The sequence below is a fragment of the Hyperolius riggenbachi genome, chromosome 9 (genome assembly GCF_040937935.1).
Source record: "Hyperolius riggenbachi isolate aHypRig1 chromosome 9, aHypRig1.pri, whole genome shotgun sequence".
NCBI classification, from domain to species: Eukaryota; Metazoa; Chordata; class Amphibia; order Anura; family Hyperoliidae; genus Hyperolius; species Hyperolius riggenbachi.
This window is the reverse complement of record NC_090654.1, coordinates 187,059,945-187,079,749: the sequence shown is the minus strand read 5'-3', so window position 1 is coordinate 187,079,749 and position 19,805 is coordinate 187,059,945. Positions and strand designations below refer to the sequence as shown.

The 19,805-nt window shown below is 43.8% G+C and overlaps 1 protein-coding gene across 4 annotated transcripts in view; it reads left to right on the top strand.

The window, feature by feature from the left end:
* Positions 1 to 19,805, top strand: part of PRICKLE2 (prickle planar cell polarity protein 2) — a 500,639-nt gene that overhangs the window by 362,013 nt on the left and 118,821 nt on the right. For all 4 annotated transcript variants that reach the window (XM_068253797.1, XM_068253798.1, XM_068253799.1 and 1 more), the window contains one exon: positions 19,212 to 19,325. In XM_068253797.1, the coding sequence (XP_068109898.1) occupies positions 19,212 to 19,325 (114 nt within the window). The remainder of the gene's footprint in view (positions 1 to 19,211; positions 19,326 to 19,805) is intronic.

Below are 19,805 nucleotides of genomic sequence, written 5' to 3'. Positions count from 1 at the left end.
ACACACACATACATCTCCAAATTCATGCAGAAATAGATGAATAGCCGCTGCGCCTTGTTGTCACTGGTGATTAGGTGCTTCTAGGTAAAGTCTGGAGAGCCTATCATCTAAACTCCCCTGTCTCCATTGGCCCTGCCAGGAGGGTGGTAAGTTGAGAATTAGGTTGGTCATTTCCCCACCAGCTTCCTTAATGATAGTGGTGATAAACAGCAGCTTGGTCACACCTCTTCTCCGAGAAGGCAGTGCTGCTCTACCACATCTGGAAAGTGGAGGACATAGATCGTCAGTAAAGTGATTACCCAGGACAACTGAAGGCGAGAGGGATATAGAGGCTGCCGCCATATTTATTTCCTTTTAAGCAATACTAGTTGCCTGGCTATCCTGCTGATCCTCTGCCTGTAATACTTTTAGTCATAGACCCCGAACAAGCATGCAGCAGACCAGTTGTTTCTGACATTATTGTCATATCTGATAAGATTAGCTGCATGTTTGTTTCTGGCGTTATTCAGACACTACTGCAGCCAAATAAATTAGCAGCCCTGCCAAGCAACAGTATTCTTCTCACTTTGGTTGTCCTTTAAGTTAAATAAAGGTTTTTAAAGAGAACCCGAGGTGTGTTTAAAGAATGTTATCTGCATACAGAGGCTGGATCTGCCTATACAGCCCAGCCTCTGTTGCTATCCCAAACCCCACTAAGGTCCCCCTGCACTCTGCAATCCCTCATAAATCACAGCCATGCTGTGCGGCTGTGTTTACATCTGTAGTGTCAGTCTCAGCTGCTCCCCCGCCTCCTGCAGAGCTCCGGTCCCTGCCCCCATCCCTTCCCTCCAATCAGCAGGGAGGGAAGGGATGCAGGCGGGGACTGGAGTTCTGCAGGAGGCGGGGAGAGCAGCAGACTGACACTATAGAGATAAACACAGCCAGCTCTGACAAGCTGTTTGTCAGCAGCGTGGCTGTGATTTATGAGAGATTGCAGAGTGCAAAGGGACCTTAGGGGGGTTTGGGATAGCAAGAGAGGCTGGGCTGTATAGGCAGATCCAGCCTCTGTATGCAGATAATATTCTTCAAACCCACCTCGGGTTCTCTTTAAGGTTTTTTTTGTTGTTTTTATTTTACATTTCTATTCTTATTCTTATAAAAACAAAAGTTTGCTTTCTTAAAACAGAAAGAATTTGCGATAATTCAGGTTGGAGTGAGCTTGAGATGTCTCCCAGTGCAAGACTGCTGAATATATGCAAATTAACCATTGTTACCTTTAGAAGCTAAACACACCTCCAGAACCGCTGGAATGCAATGATGTGTCAGCTTGTTAATTTGTACAGAGCCAGAATAATCCAACATGCTTACAGACTGTTTCGGATTGTTTGATCCTCATCAGTGCATGGCATGGATTAATTTGGCTCTATGGAGTAAGGCTTGTAACACCGAGAGGTACAGACTAACCAGCAAGCTCATGGTGAACCAGAACTCATTGGAGTGTGTAAGGGACTACAATGGTTCTAAAAGCCCCCTTACTAAAATGCTAAGAAAAACAAAAGTTTGCTTTCTTAAAACAGTTCTGGTTCACCATGAGCTTGCTGGTTAGTCTGTACCTCTCGGTGTTACAAGCCCTACTCCATAGAGCCAAATTAATCCATGCCATGCACTGATGAGGATCAAACAATCCGAAACAGTCTGTATGCATGTTGGATTATTCTGGCTCTGTACAAATTACCAAGATGACACATCATTGCATTCCAGCGGTTCTGGAGGTGTGTATAGCTTCTAAAGGTAACAATGGTTAATTTGCATATATTCAGCAATGTTGCACTGGGAGACATCTCAAGCTCACTCCAACCTGAATTATCACAAATTCTTTCTGTTTTAGGAAAGCAAACTTTTGTTTTTCTTAGCATTTTAGTAAGGGGGCTTTTAGGGCCATTGTAGTCCCTCACACACTCCAATGAGTTCTGGTTCACCATGAGCTTGCTGGTATTCTTATATTTGACAAAGGCTTTGAAGAACCCCACATAGTTTGTTAGCATGATCACTGTTCGCCACTTTGTTTAAAGAGTTATTAATTTTTGATGTCCTTAGCAAGTCAGAACCCTTACTACTCTACGACATAAAATCTCTAATTGTTGTGAACAGCAACATATTCTCCCTTCAAACTATTTATACATGAGGCGCTGTTGAAATTTTTGCATCCCTCGCAGTATAAAGCACATTCCATACCAGAGAGTCAGTATTTGAGGGGGGAGCCAATTAGCTGCAGGAAACCTATACTAGCAGGGAGAATATGTACATTTCAGGCAGTTAGTTACATGCTAACCACTTAGCTACTATGCTTTACTTCTAGTCTACATTAGTAAGAATATCTTGTTGCTCTTGGAGACCTAATCCTTCTCTCAGAGCTTTTCTAGTAATTTCAGAGAATTACATGTTGGGAACCAGTACAATAATACGCCACCTCTTCTTCACACCTTCCTCTAAAGAGAAATGGTTTTCAGGTCATTAAATCTCAGTAGATTTTCCCCTGCGCTCAGCCCCCAGGATCTCTCTGCACGAGTGTTGTTGTGTGCGAAACATCTATTTTTACCTCAAGAACATTTTTTTCATTAAATAAAACTCTCCGAGAAGACTTGCTATTGTTTTTTGCTTCATGGTGGGGCTGGGAAAAGTCATAATCTTTATGTTATTATGTAAATGCAGGGTAATGGTGTCATTGTTGAAGCATGAAGCTCTGAAAATAAAATGGCTTGTTGTGGTAGATCAGTAATGTAAGACGGTTATAAACCATGACAGCTACAAAATAGAACTCTTTTCCATTATATGTAACATAATTCAATTCTCAGCACCTACAAGCTAGGTGGAACTAATCCCTGCCACTCAGCATAGGTCCAGATGCCAGCGTTCCACTCTCCATATTAGTTGCTATTCCCAGATAATCTGGAGAGATGCTATGAATAAAACGTGTGCATCCTGTAAATAGGTTACTTTGTTTTCACTAAACGTTTCCTACCTGCATTCTTCACAAAATATTAAAGGGTACTAAGGTGTGCAATATAACCGGTTAACACACAAGAAAAGCATGCCTATTAACAATAAAGATGTGCAAAAACAGAAGGAATGAGGCACTGTTGCCTAGCAACACTGTACATTATTAGCACGTTGTACACAATATATTTTGGGCAGTTAGCCCTTTATCATGTACACCTGATGAAGAACTATCTGCTTGAAACATGTTATGTATGGCAAGACAATAAAGTACAGTATTGTTGAGAAAGTGTGACTCCTTTGTGTTTTTTTTCCTATGACTTAGAGCCTGATTTACTAGGCATCTCCAGAAGTCTCCCAGAATACCCAGCATGGATATCATAAGCAAACTCCAGAGCCGCATTGTTGTTTCTCACATGTAGCTATAATGTAACTAAAAAAAAATGGGCTGCTAATTAGTTACTTAGTTAGTTGCATTATAGCTACATATGAAAAACAACAGCAGGCTCTGGAGTGTGTGAGCTGTGTCATAAATCAGCTGTTGCAGAGTGAGAGAGAAGACTGCTAGCAGTTAGCAGAGAGCAGGGAACAAGCAGCCCATCGCATTCTTACCAGGAAGAGCTAATTTAATGATGCAGATCAGCTATGTATAAGAGTAGAATTGGTGTTAGGAGCTATTTTTTTAACAGAAGCTCTATGGAGAAATGTGTGCTGTTCCTATTAAATAACTTATGGTGGCGATAATGGAACAGCAACATTTTAACCATAGTGTCCATTTAACAGGCAAGACAGGGTTTGTCAGGCTTCACAGCACTTTTCCTGTAAGTTTTGGATAATTAAGGGTGCAACTATTTGCTGTGCTCTTATCTAGTACATTTTTCGGTTGCAAAGATAATTGGCCTGATTCACAAAGCTTTTCTGTTTAATTATCTCACCTTATTTATTAACTCACCATTTATCTCTCCTTAAATGACTTAACCCATGATTTAGCTCTCCTTATCTAACTTAACTCATGGTTTAGCTCTCCTTATTTGACATACCTCATGTCACGTTCCGTAACAACTAGAGAGGACAGAGAGTGACTGATCTCTGGAGATCTGCAGTATCGCCAGAAATACAGATATACCTGATTATAAGTGATCTGCAGTCTCACCGATAATCCGATATATACGCTAACCTCTGTCCACCCAAAATGGGGTGTAATGATTGGTGCAAACAATGATAGCGTATTGTTCTGTGGCGAGGGCCCACAGAACACAGACTACCGTCCAGCGGCAAGGGCCCGCTGGCGGGGATGGTCGACAAGCAAGGATCGGCAACAGGTAATCAGACATACGAGGTACAAACTCAGGAGGCGGAGGCGGAGTCTAGAAGGCTAGCCGGGGTTCGGCAACAGAGATCAGAGATACAAGGTACAGAGACGGTAGGCAAGAGAGTAAACGAGGGCACAGCAAGGTAGGCAACGGGAAATCAGATAGGCAGCAGTACAGAAGGATTAGGCAAAATCAGAGTCAAGGACAGGCAAAAGATCAAAGACACAGGTAAATACAATGGTATATTTCTTCCAGTACCTATATATTGGCGTAACCAATATATAAGTATACTGTGGATCCGAGAGCTAGCACAGAGTGTGATCGCTACAGCGGACAAAGAGTACTGACAGTCTGCTGCTTAAATGCAGATTGTTCCTCCAGGAACCCCCACCCCCCGGATGATGTCAGCAAGGGGCGGAGCGTGCCTCAACAGGGCGGATCAAGGCAACCTTCTCCTCAGGGCATAAAGGGCCTGACGCTCCGTGCGTGAGCGCGTTGCCCGGCCCTGCAATGATGACCTGTGGCTGTGACGGCCGCCGGCGCCGCCAGCTGATGCCGACCGGAAGTTCGGGGATCCGGTGACGTCAGCGCTGCGAGCGGCGTCCATACTGGCCGCCGCTGAAGAGGTGAGTCTCTCCCTGACATTACCCCTCCCCTGAGGCGTGGTCTCCGAACGCGCTAAGGAAGGTTTATCAGGATGGGAGTCATGAAACTCCTGTATGAGTTCTTGTGCATGGCAATGATGAGCTGGTACCCATGATCTCTCCTCAGGACCGTATCCCCTCCAATGAACCAGATACTGGAGAGACCTCCTAAGAAATCGAGAATCCAGTATTCTCTCGACCTCATACTCAGGCTCACCATCCACTAACACAGGAGGAGGACCAGGGTCCACATGCACCGCAGGTTTTAGTAATGACACATGAAATGTTCTCACCCCACGCATAGATTGAGGCAACGTTATCTGATAAGAAACTTTATTGATTCTTTTAGCTACTGGATATGGACCCACAAATTTAGGCCCAAGCTTAGCTGAAGGTTGCCGTAAGGCGATATGCCGAGTGGAAATCCATACAAGATCCCCGGGAGAGAACTCCCACTCAGGTGACCGCTTTCGGTCAGCCTGTACTTTCTGGAGTGAAACCGACTTCTTTAAATTGGCATTTACTTCCTTCCATCGGGATTTTAGTGTCTCCTGCCAGTTTTCTAGGGCAGGAAAAGGAGAAGAACTAACAGGAAAGGGGGAAAACCTGGGAGATCTCCCATTAACAATCTGAAAGGGTGAAAACCCTGAGGAAGAGCTCCGGAGATTGTTATGGGCAAATTCGGCGTATGGTAAGTATTGTACCCATTCTGTTTGGTTATCTGCCACATAACACCGGAGATACTGTTCCAGTGACTGGTTCACCCTCTCTGTCTGACCATTGGTCTGAGGGTGATAACCAGATGAAAATGAAAGCGTAATTCCTAGTACTCTGCAAAATTCTTTCCAAAATTCCGAGATAAACTGCACCCCCCTGTCAGACACTATATTCTCCGGGACCCCATGAAGGCGAAGGACATGGACTACGAATAGTTCAGCCAGTTTCTTGGCGGAGGGAAATTTTCTCAATGGCACAAAATGAGCCATTTTAGAAAATCGGTCAATAATGACCCAAATCACCGTGTTACCATCTGAAGAAGGCAATTCCCCCACAAAATCCATGGATATGTGAGTCCAGGGTTCAGAGGGTATGGGCAGGGGTTGGAGGGTACCTACTGGGGATATATGTGAGGGTTTGCTCCGTGAACATACTGCACAAGAGGCAACAAATTCCTCGACATCCCTCCTCCAGTTGGGCCACCAGACACTCCTGGATAACAATTCTCTGGTTCTGTCAATTCCAGGATGACCTGCCAGTCTGGATGAATGGAACAACTGCAACACCTGTAACCTAAACTGTAACGGAACAAACATCAGATCAGGTGGCTTCCCCGTCGGACTGTCTGGTTGATGAGGCAGAAGAACAGAGGCAAGATCCTCCCTCGAATCTACACAAGCCAACACCACTTTCTCAGATAAAATTGGATCTGGTTCAGAGGGCAATACCGACTCTATGTCAAAACATCGGGAGAGGGCATCTGCTTTGACATTTTTATTTCCCGGTTTGAATGTGATAATGAAGTCAAACCGGGAAAAAAATAAAGACCACCGTGCTTGTCTGGGATTCAATCTCTTGGCCCCCTTCAGATACTCCAAATTCTTATGATCCGTATAAACTGTGATCACATGTTCTGCCCCCTCAAGCCAGTGTCGCCACTCTTCAAATGCCAACTTCACAGCAAGCAATTCCCTATTGCCAATATCATAATTTTTCTCTGCCTCGGAAAATTTTTTCGAAAAAAAAGCGCAGGGATGGAGTCTTCCCTGTGACCCGGTGTATTGTGACAAGACTGCCCCAACCCCAATCTCAGATGCGTCTACTTCCACAATAAATGGTCTGGAAGAATCCACGTGATGCAAAATGGGGGCGGAACAGAACGCTGTCTTAAGGTTTTGAAAAGCGGAAATGGCCTCGGAAGACCAATTGACGGTGTTAGCCCCTTTCTTGGTCATGTCAGTAAGAGGGGCTATCAAGGCGGCATACCCCTTTATGAATTTTCTGTAATAATTAGAAAACCCCAAAAATCGTTGTAGGGCCTTCAGTCCAACTGGCTGGGGCCAGTTCAAAACCGCCGTGACCTTGCTGTTATCCATAGATAACCCGGAACTCGAGATTATATACCCTAAAAATGGAACCTCTGTGACCTCAAATAAACACTTTTCTAATTTAGCATATAATGAATTCTCACGTAATTTGAGCAAAACATACTGAACTTGTGACCGATGTTCCTTGATATCATGAGAAAAGACCAGGATGTCATCTAGATAGACGACCACGAACCTCCCCACAACGTCCCTGAAAATGTCATTGACCAGCTCCTGGAAGACAGCGGGAGCATTACACAGACCAAAAGGCATGACCATATATTCGTAATGCCCGTCCTGAGTGTTGAACGCTGTCTTCCACTCGTCCCCCTGCCTAATTCTGACCAAATTGTAAGCTCCCCTGAGATCTAACTTGGTAAATATCTGGGCACCTGTGACCTGATTAAAGAGATCATCGATCAGGGGGAGCGGGTAACGATTTTTAATTGTAATGGCGTTAAGAGCTCTGTAGTCAATACAAGGCCGCAGGCCACCATCTTTTTTCTTTACAAAGAAAAACCCTGCCCCAGCGGGTGACTTAGAGGGTCTAATGAACCCTTTCTCCAAGTTCTCCTGGATGTATTCCCTCATGGCCACTTTCTCGGGACCAGTGAGATTGTAAAGGTGACCCCTGGGAGGCATGGTTCCAGGTCTGAGTTCAATCGGGCAGTCATACGGTCTGTGAGGTGGCAGTGAATCAGCAGATCGTGGACAGAACACGTCGGCATAAGATACATATGGCTGAGGGAGTCCCTGAAGAACTAACTGAGTGGCACGGAGAGGTATTTGGGAAATACAGTGCTTCTGACAGTATGGTGACCAGGATAATAATTGCCCGGAGGCCCAATCTATTTGTGGGGAATGCAGACGTAGCCATGGTAGGCCCAAAATAATAGGACAAGAAGGCATTCTGATTAGATAGAATCGTAACCTCTCACAATGTAAGATCCCCACAGTACATGTCAACTCAGGTGTGACGGAGACCGGCAAACTATCCTGTAATGGTGAATCATCAATGGCCGTGACTATGATATGTTTTTCTAACGGGATGACTGGTATGCCCATCTTTAAAGCTAGACTAGAGTCCATAAAATTGGCTGCAGCGCCTGTATCAATAAAAGCCTGCAGTAAACTGACCTGTTTATTCCAGGAAATGGAAATAGGCAATAACACTTTATCTCTGGGAGGTATCGAATTCTCGCCCAGGGTAGTACCTCCGACTAACCCTAGGCGGAGAAGTTTTCCGCCTTCCTGGTACAAACAGATGCGATATGACCTTTCTCCCCACAATAAAGACATAGACCCTCCTTTCTTCTTCTTAACTTTTCTGTCTCAGATAGTTTAGAATGACCCAACTGCATGGGCTCATCAGTGGAAGGAGAGCTGGGAAGACTTATGGGAGTTTGAAGTCGCATAATGGGTCGTTGTCTAGATGACTTATGAAAACGTACCCTTCGATCAATTTTAATAGCGAGGCTTATGGCTTCATCCAGAGTTCTGGGTTCAGGGTGACTTAACATTAATTCAGATACAGAGTCAGCTAACCCCGTCAGAAACCTATCTAAAAGAGACTGTGCCTCCCACCTGGTGGAGAACGACCACTTGCGGAACTCTGCCGCATAAGTCTCAACAGAGTTCTGACCTTGTCTGAGTCTCTTGAGTTTCATTTCAGCTGTGGCGGCTATATCTGGATCATCATATACCACCGCCATGGCATTAAAAAAGTTCTCAACAGAGGTAAGGGCCTCATGACCTAAGGGTAAGCTGTAGGCCCAGGTCTGTGAGTTGCCCTGTAAAAGGGTCTTTATAAGCGTGACCCTTTGTAATTCTGAACCAGATGAGATAGGACGCATCAAAAAATAAGACTGACAGCGATCCCGAAAATTTCGGAAATCGGAACGTTCCCCTGAAAATGGTATCGGTAACGGCATCTTAGGTTCGACAGGTGCTATGGGAGCGGGAACACCTGGTGCCTGCAAGTTTTGCACAGTCTCTGTTAGTCGGTTGATCTGGACCTGCTGGTTTTTAATGGTCTGGTCCAATTGAGCAACGACTGTAGTCAGAGTATTGACCTGCTGGACCAGGGCTTCCATATTAAGTGGTCCGCTGTACTGTCTCGTTCCGTAACAACTAGAGAGGACAGAGAGTGACTGATCTCTGGAGATCTGCAGTATCGCCAGAAATACAGATATACCTGATTATAAGTGATCTGCAGTCTCACCGATAATCCGATATATACGCTAACCTCTGTCCACCCAAAATGGGGTGTAATGATTGGTGCAAACAATGATAGCGTATTGTTCTGTGGCGAGGGCCCACAGAACACAGACTACCGTCCAGCGGCAAGGGCCCGCTGGCGGGGATGGTCGACAAGCAAGGATCGGCAACAGGTAATCAGACATACGAGGTACAAACTCAGGAGGCGGAGGCGGAGTCTAGAAGGCTAGCCGGGGTTCGGCAACAGAGATCAGAGATACAAGGTACAGAGACGGTAGGCAAGAGAGTAAACGAGGGCACAGCAAGGTAGGCAACGGGAAATCAGATAGGCAGCAGTACAGAAGGATTAGGCAAACTCAGAGTCAAGGACAGGCAAAAGATCAAAGACACAGGTAAATACAATGGTATATTTCTTCCAGTACCTATATATTGGCGTAACCAATATATAAGTATACTGTGGATCCGAGAGCTAGCACAGAGTGTGATCGCTACAGCGGACAAAGAGTACTGACAGTCTGCTGCTTAAATGCAGATTGTTCCTCCAGGAACCCCCACCCCCCGGATGATGTCAGCAAGGGGCGGAGCGTGCCTCAACAGGGCGGATCAAGGCAACCTTCTCCTCAGGGCATAAAGGGCCTGACGCTCCGTGCGTGAGCGCGTTGCCCGGCCCTGCAATGATGACCTGTGGCTGTGACGGCCGCCGGCGCCGCCAGCTGATGCCGACCGGAAGTTCGGGGATCCGGTGACGTCAGCGCTGCGAGCGGCGTCCATACTGGCCGCCGCTGAAGAGGTGAGTCTCTCCCTGACACCTCATAGTTTAGCTCTCCTTATTTAACATAACTCATGGTTTAGCTCTCCTTATCTATTTATCTCATGAATTATCTCACCTTATTTGTTTATCTCATGCATTAGTTACAGTTACAGTTAAGGTGAAAACTAAATCAACCCCAATATCTTTACTTCATAAATCACTTAAAAAATTATTTAACTTTGTACTTTTTCACGAAAATCAATTCTCAACTTTTCAGATCTGCATGCTAATTACTGAGACGTACATTGGTTTATGTCAGGAAAACATCATGTATCTCTATTTTAGTTAGTGACAGCTGGTATGCAAACTGTTCACTTCTTCTTTTTAATCAATCTCCCATCTCCATGCTGGTATCTTTACATTCGCTGTTCTAAATAGTGACGTGAATTCTCCGGTTGAATTGTTGGCTCAGATATTTGCAGATTGTAGGACACATTCATTGAGGATGCGGCATATAGAGATGAAGATAAAATCAGTTTGGGCTTATTCTGTGACTTGGAAAAAAAGCAGAAGGAAAAAAAAGAGACTGTGTTGCTGGGGGCAACCATGCAAATCATAAACAGATCTGAAGTTAAATTGAAAGTTTTTCTATATTTAGCTATGTCACAGTGATATGCATATTGAAAATGCAATGACAAAAAAACAACCTCTTTCCTAGTTTTGCTTGAAGAGTCCTTGAGAGAAATTCCCTGTTAAAGTGATACCGAAGTGAAAAAAACTTATGATGTAATGATTTGTATGTGTAGTACTGATAATTAATAGCACATTAGTAGCAAAGAAAATACTTTGAAAATTGGCTGTTTGTCCACAATTCCTTCAATAGAAATTGGACTTTTATCCTGAGATTGGTGCAGCGGAATTCTTATCTACTACAAGGAAAATAGTCTCACGTTTTAATTTTTAGATATATAGCTGTTTCCTTTTTTTTTTTTTTTTTGTTTAACATTGTATAATACTGTCATATTTGCAATTACAAGCCACACTGTATATTGTAAACTATAACACAAGCAGAGCTAATGGCCCTTTCACTTCCCTGCAGTAAAAATATTATCTAAATCTGTATCTGACTTTTTCCTTGATGTATAAGTGGTCCAGAAAACAGCCAAGTTTGGTTGGAGGGCTCAGAGAGGCTCTTTTGCAACAACTGAAGTTTCTCAACTCTTCCTGTACTGGAATCAATATTAGACTCATATCTGTGCTACTAATGTTCTGTTTCTTAGCTGTACTACACATACAAATCATTATCTGATACGTTTATTTTCACTTCAGATTCCCTTTATCTAGTTTGGCTACATAAGAAGCATTTGCCCCTAACCTTGCAAGGCAGAGAAAAGAAGAAATTGTTAATATCTCGACTCTGGAAAGGTCCTGTGAACATAACCTTATGACAGGACTGGCCTGTTTGGCATTTTCTGGGAGGGGCTTTCCAGGCCACGTCTGTGAAGTTCTTCCCCTTTTCTTCAGCCTAGACTAGATACAAGTATAAGCACTTTTAAGTAATTTGTTTCTACCTAATGCTAAATTATGTAGTTGCCTTCTCATTATCTTACCATGTTAGTTTTTCATCAGGTATTCATGCATTTTCTTATATTTTAAGTCCATGCCCCCTTATAATATCTTCCTCTGTCTTCCTCCACCTCAAATTAAAACTTAGGCCTCTCTTTTACATATATTTGCACACGTTCTCAGGTATGTCCATGTTTGGCAAATAACATATACTTACATTTGCACTGCGAGCAATGGATGCACATTTTAGTAAACTGCATACATTCATGTATAGTTGATAGAATTGAGGAATGCAAATACAAACAAAAATGTGCACTGATGTGGGCAGAAGAGCACTCAAGTGTATGTGAATGCAAATGCATTCTGGGTACAAACAGGCCTAGGGAACACTCTTCACAGCTCTACTGATACTCACCTACAGGAATCCTCTACTCCTGCTTACACCAGCCTGACTTTCTGGAATTTGTAAGGCTATCACCCACGAATTGGGTAGGGAGTTAGAAGAAGGTGAGACTCACATCCTCCAACAAACTCCCCTATACCATATACCAGAAACTACATACGTGCCACTAATCCTCTCAGAAAGAACCGCTGGGTGGCAATTATCTGATAACCCTCCATCGAATGCTGTGATGTCATTGCTAGAGCTCCTGTGGCCTTTTGTGGGTATGAAGAGGTTTTGAGGTGGGGAGCCCTTGTTAGTGTGGGGGTGAAGGGAGGAAAATAATCCTAATGGTGTTGAAGAAACTGGAGGGAAACGAGAAAAGTGTGCTGATTGGATATTGATTGGAATCGGTGTTGACACTTGTGCAGTGGCGTCACTAGGGGAGTGGAGTAGGTGTGGACCGCACCAGGTGTCGCCACCAGAGGGGGTGACACGAAGCTCCAGGCTAAGGGACAGTGGAGTAGTCTTTGTAAATACAGATCAGGCCAGTGCCTGATAAACTTCTCCATCCTGCTCTTCTCCCTTCTGGCTGTTCCATGTTGAGCTGGTAACAGAGATCAGAGGCCACCAGGGCCATATGGTGATCATCTTAAAATCCCCCTATAGCAAACAACATTAATACCTGGTGAGGTTGGAGGTTCATGGCGTAAGAGGGGGTGACACCATGAGTTTCCGCACCGGGTGACACCAACCTTAGTGACGCCTCTGCACTTGTGGACAGGAGCCAGATACCCAAGTTCGTTTTGAAACTTGGTCAGCAGAATTGTTTTTCTCTAGTAGCCCAGAGATCAGACATGCAGTCCCCAGGTAAATAAGATACACTCCTCTCCATTTTATTTGTTTTACAAAGAGTACCGCCAGGTTATAATCAGTGCTGCTCTTTCTTATTCGGAAACTTAACATGCTTTGCAGACTAGATATTATGTTTGAATATCATAGTATACTGTATGTTTATGTGCAAAGCACAATTTTAAAACAAACCATTAAGTATTAATATACAAAATATCTGTAACCTTTGACATAAAATGTAATAAAATCAATATACGGTTGTTCAGTTTGGGGAAACTTTTCTTTTTCTCCTCGTCATTTTCTTTTTGACATTTTTAGTCTTGAAATCAAAGATATGGAAAGGACAAAACATTGAACGGCACTAGATGTGCTTTTATGCATTCATGCATTATTAATAGAGCAAGTAAGTTCTGACTTCCAAAGATATTCATCAGTTGTTCTTTTTACTCACAGTGTTGATTTAGACTGTTTTCTTAGTGGGTAACAGGATCCACCTCTAACACGTTTATAAATCATACAATACAATAGAGGCAGCACATGAATTGAGTCATGAACTGTGGATACAAATAGAAATCAGATCTATATTGAAGTCTTTTCTGCCATGAGGCAAGGTGAGAATTTAGCTTCAGGGGCATCTTACAATGACAGTACACATATTCACCTTTCTTTGTGGCCTTGAGCTATGTAATATCAATGTGGGCATTAGAGCACAACATTGCAGGCAAAAATGTAGTTGCATAGTAATGCTGCTAGTTGTTGTCAGACTACATTACTAAGTTACAAAAGTTACCATAAGATGATTATCCTCATTCTTTGTGCCTACTCTGCCCCTGCAGTCTCTGAAGAGTTATTATGCAAATAGTAATACTTTTGTGCTTGCACACACCTGACAGTTCCTGAGTTTTACTATTGGTTGCATTAATGTATGATGAAAGAGAAGGGGGTGTGGCTAAATTAGTCACACCATGAAAACCTTTATGGGGAAAACATCTTGATTACAATTTATGAAAATCCTACAAAAACGGTTGTTTTAATCTGGTATCACTTTTGCAGGATGCACTGAAAGGGTTAAGCCTCTGTGTTTACTGTATGCCAGAGCTGTGTCACCAAAACTCTCCTGCAGTCTATTCACAAGAGCTGATAAGAACTAATTAGACACTTTGATTTAACTAAGCAAATGCAGAACACAGAGATGTGAATTCTTCAGCAACTATATGTGGAATAAAGACTTTTCATTGTGCAAGTGTTTGGGTCTGCCTTAAGAGGGGTAGTATGGGGTGGCAGAGAGGGATATCCAAGAGAGGGAGAGAGCGGGGGAGAGAGAAGTCAGAGAAGAGTTAATGAAGAGAAAGTTAGCAGAGAGAATTTGGTTTAAAGAAAAAGTGTCAGACAGTGAAAGAGAGGTGAGATCAAGAGAGCCACAGAGAAATGATGGCAAACAGAGTTGGAGTGGGCAGTTGACAACAGGTAATTATACCAGTGTGTGGATTAAAAACACCAATGGAAGTGTAGGGACAGACAGTACTAGAGGTGTAGGTGCAGGGAGTGCTGTGAAGCATAGCAGTGAGAAGTGGGGCAACAGACCAGGAGTGTGTGAGAGGGGGTGAGAGAAGGGTGGGAAGGCAGAAGTGTAGGTGCAGGGAGTGCTGTGAAGCATAGCAGTGAGAAGTGGGGCAACAGACCAGGAGTGTGTGAGAGGGGGTGAGAGAAGGGTGGGAAGGCAGAAGTGTAGGTGCAGGGAGTGCTGTGAAGCACAGCAGTGAGAAGTGGGGCAACAGACCAGGAGTGTGTGTGAGGGGGAGGGGGGTGAAAGAAGGGTGGGAAGGCAGAAGTGTAGGGAGTGCTGTGAAGCACAGCAGAGAGAAGTGGGGCAACAGACCAGGAGTGTGTGTGAGGGGGATGGGGGTGAGAGAAGGGTAGGAAGGCAGAAGTGTAGGTGCAGGGAGTGCTGTGAAGCACAGCAGTGAGAAGTGGGGCAACAGACCAGTAGTGTGGGGGAGGGGGGTGAGAGAAGGGTAGGAAGGCAGAAGTGTAGGTGTCGTGAGTGTTGTGAAGCACAGCAGTGAGAAGTGGGGCAACAGACCAGGAGATAGGGGGTGATTGGGGGCACATGGAGAGCAGTAAGTCATATACAGGGTGTAGCGAAGGACAGACAGGCCATTGTGAGGGACTCATCGGATGGTGAGAACTGGAGGTTGGTGGGGCAAGAGAAAGAGCATAGGACTCACACCTGACTCAAGGAACAGTTGTATACAGGAAAGTCTACTTTAGTTGAGAAAGAAGCTCTACATATTGTTATAACACAATGACCAGCCACGTGCACTGCAGGCCTCATTTATTTAGGTGCACACTAATGATACAGTTTTACTTTCCAATCTACCTTCCAATTGATCAGGTTGGAACAGATTGTATACTGTTGATGGTACCAATCGACAACATACAATCAGATCATCAATCGGATTATCGATCTGTTGTTCAGACTGATTATATCTGAAATAATCGTATGGTTATTTTTATTCCAATTATGGGCCACATTGATGATGTACAAATGCTTCCTTCCGATCCCAATCATCATATCAGAAGGTTGTTCATTCTGTAAGATTGTATCATTAGTGGGCACCCTTAAACTGAGTGGGGAGCGCAGGCTGGAGTGGCTCAAGAGTTGGGCTCCATAATTTTGTACAGCAGTAACCAGTACAAAGCTTGCTGCTTCAGCCTGGATCAGATCTCATTACTGAGATTTCATCTAATATCGTGTGGAAGTACACAGCAAAGTGGTAAATTAGTGATTTGGATAGATGTCGATATTTAACACATCTTAAAAGTGTTTAGCTACCTTTACAGATCTCACAAAATCAGCAGCGGATAACAGAAGTGCATACAGACATCAGAAGTGACAAGCACATTACAGCAGCAGTTACCCTGGAGACATACACTGTCCTTGAACAGATCTTTTTTTGTTTTTTTTTAATCTCTGAATCAATTTAACAAATTACTGTAGAGAACTCTCAGGGTTTGCGGTGTGGGTGGAGGCAGAGACAACTTATTTGTTGCCAAGATGAAACACTAACAGCTGTTGCAAAGGCAGGTGCTGAAATATTCTTTAAATTGAAGGAATTCACATTCAGAGATGACTTTATTAATTTATGTTTTGTATGTTGTTAGAATTAGGGCTTGACTTCCTGAAGCTGTTCTGAGCAGAGCTTATGGAGAACACAAATAAATTGGCAAACCTCGACAGCAGGTATTCAAAATTATTTGGTAACAAACATTTGTCTCTCTCACCTGGGTCAAATCATTTCTAATAAATCCAGTCCAGGCTTGCAGGAATACTTGTATGTAGATGCTCTAGTATGAGATGCAGACCATTTTAGGTGATGTAAATTGTATGCTAATTGTATGCTAACTTATTGTTACACCCACCCTCACAGGACCGTCCAGCCCATCCTCTTCCAAAGGGTCCATTGACCTCCTACCTGTCTTCACTTCCCCCCGCCAGTGCACTGCTAGCATGTGGCATAACATATTTTGATGATACAATATGGGGAAGAGGGTGGCTGATGCCTAGTGTGTTTTCATTGGAGTGTGGAGTGTCCATTTACGTATAAGTTCTAAGACACTTAAAGTGGAACTCAATTCAGAACTTCCTCTGTGCTAAAAAAAAAATTGCAACAGCATGGTAACCTTTATGGAAAAAAAAAATCTCCATTACAATTTAGGAAATCCTTAAAAAAAACTGAAGTTTTACATGGTTTCACTTATGCAGAAGTGTTTATTGTATGGAGAGCTACCTTGGCAAAGCTCTCCTGTAGTCTATTCACAGTTGCTGATAAGAACTTATTAACACAAATACTGGTGCACATTACAGGTGTGGGCCCTGGGCTCTGCCATTGTCTGGGATCCCCAAACCCCCATGCAACACCAAGAGGGGGAGTGCATGTGATCCCTGGTACTCCCTCCACAGCTTGATCTGCCACAAACACAAGACACACAGAAGTGAATTTCTTTATCTATATGTGGAATAAAGACTTATATGGGGTTGATTCACTATAACAAATAGCGAGCGTTACCTCCTGTAATGCTCGCTATCTCCTTTTGCTCGCTTTACTGCATGCTTAGCGTGCCTTATCAGAGTTAATGTGCCTTATCAGAGTTAATGTGCCTTATCAGAGTTAACAGTAACAATAGCCCAATAGGCTGCCTGTCAAGTTTCCTGTCAAGTGACAGGCAGCCTATTGGGCCAATCAAAGTGCGGGGATAATGTCCTTTAAAGTGATTGGACCCGCAGGGGCTCAGGGCAGGACGAGTGGCATAAGTTTGTAGTGCTCACTATGCTACTCTGATAAGGCATACTAACTCTGATAAGGCACGTTAACTCCGATAAGGCATGCTAAGCATGCAGTAAGGGGAGCAAAAAGAGATAGTGAGTGTTATTTGTTATAGTGAATCAACCCCATTGTGTGCTCTGCAAAGCTCCGTACTCACCAGCTGACGGGTCCAGCGACGTCCCCTTGACGACGGTCGTTCAGTGATGCTACTTCCTGCCGGTGGGTATGCGCGACGTCATGCAACATTACGGGCTCGATTCACAAAGCGGTGCTAACCCAGTTAGAGACTTTAGGCGTGATAACCATTACACCACGCTGGTGAAAAGCAAGTTTAGGCGTGATAAGTTTAGGCATGATAAGTTTAGATAAGTTTCGATCGCGCGCAAAGTCCCGCACGCAAAGCAGCGCCATTAAACTCTATGCGAAGTGCACCAGACTTTGCTAGCGCAAAACTTTTGATTAGTTGTGCACTGAGGTGCTAACCCAATTGGTGCTTAAATTTATCACGCCTAAACTTATCACACCTAAACTTATCACGCCTAAACTTATCACACCTAAACTTATCATGCCTAAACTTATCACACCTAAACTTATCACACCTAGGGCTCGATTCACAAAGCGGTGCTAACAGTTAGCACGCTGGTGAAAAGCCCTTTATCACACCTAAACTCAGTTTAGGCATGATAAGTTTAGGTGTGATAAGTTTAGGTGTGATAAGTTTAGGCATGATAAGTTTAGGTGTGATAAGTTTAGGCATGCTAAGTTTAAGCGCCAACTGCGTTAGCACTGCAGTGCACAGCTGATCAAAAGTTTTACGCTAGCAAAGACTGGTGCACTTTGTATAAAGTTTAATGGCGCTGCTTTGCGTGCGGGACTTTGCAAGCGATCTAAACTTATCTAAACTTAGCATGCCTAAACTTATCACACCTAAACTTATCACACCTAAACTTATCACGCCTAAACTGGCTTTTCACCAGCATGGTGCAATGGTTATCATGCCTAAAGTCTTTTAGGCATGCTAACTGGGTTAGCACCGCTTTGTGAATCGAGCCCCTAAAGTTATCATGCCTAAACTGAGTTTAGGCGTGATAAAGGGCTTTTCACCAGCATGCTAAATGTTAGCACCGCTTTGTGAATCAGGCCCAACATCTCGTGAACGAGACTTCAAGTGAACGCGGTACTTTGCGCGGGAGTCGTCGGGGAACTTAAAGATCCGATCCGCCGTGACGGACATTATTGCGGTGCAACACTAAGTGCATGGTTGTTCGCCTGTACCCACGTCGCAATGGAGTCAACCACTCAGTGCTCAAAAAATCGCTACTCGTCAGGAAAATCATCAGTAAAATCGTGATGTGGGTACACAGCTTAAGTGTTTGGATCAGCTTTGGATTTAATACTGTAGCAGGCAATGCAGGTGTGCATTCATAGCTGCAAGCAGCTGATATTTGTCATAGTGGCTGTAGATTAGCATGGGTAGCAATAGCAGCTGTCATCCAAACATACAGGCAGGTCTAAGACTACTACCCACCACCAGTGAATGCGTGTCAGTAATTATTTTGCAAAGGGCAGATGAGGGCGCTATGTGGCAGCAGGAAAACTTACTGAATGTTTCTTTCAATTCCCCCCTCTGAACTGGTCTTAACTCCTCTTTTCTTATTCAAAGCTAAATGCATAAAACATACTGCTTTTGGAAAGTCATTGTATAATGGACAAAAATAACAGGATATTCTAAATATCTAAATGTTTTAGTACTGTTATTTGTCAGAGGACTTTCAGAGGATAGAAAGAACACCTTGGCAGCCTCAGAGGGCTTTCCATGATGTCTTTTTCATGTGTCTGATGAAACGCAGCCGTGTTGTGCACAAGATTGGGTGTCTCTTCCAGCCAGTAAATCTAAATTTCTGCTGGCGTTGTGCGTTTAGTTGCTGATGACAAAGGAAAATGGGGGAAATCTGCCTTATTTTATGATCCATTTTGCCGTTTACAACTTTGTTTTGCCGTTTTGCGCGATGCCATGATCTCATTTTGCTGGGAATGGTTTTAGCAGCCACAGTTTCCCCAAGCAGTAAGGTGATGAGCCTTGCATTTGTTTCCCCAGGTTCATCAGTACTACAGCTGCTTGCCTGAGGATAAAGTCCCATATGTGAACAGCCCTGGGGAGAAATCCAGAATCAAACAGCTTCTCCATCAGCTTCCTCCTCACGACAATGAAGTAAGTAATGGTGGTACCAGACTACAGTTAAACGTCATCTCCAGGAACAAATGTTTAAGTCCTGTCCGCAATAGCATTGCTTGTTTATATATGTGTACTACCTTTCTCAGAAAATCGCAGCCTGCAGCTCTGGAAGTCCGTGCTACCAGGGGTGTGGAGTCGGTACAATAATGGCCTCTAGGCAATCTAACTGTGGGTACATATAAGAGTGATGTTGATGTGCAGGTGTTCTGCAGGAGGATGTTTTTTCCCCTCTATCACACCTTCTACATGCTCGATCTGAGCCTGGTATATGGGGATAGACAACACCTTTGCGTTCAATGTGCATAACTTCTCAGTGGATTCACAGCAGCCCTACAGGGAGTGCATATGTAGCACGGCGTTGGAAATTTCAGCACAGCCAGCGCCATCATAGGCCGTGTTGTGAATTATGGCTATACCAGCACTTAGTCAGTAATTTGGGTGCCGTCAAAAGACAGA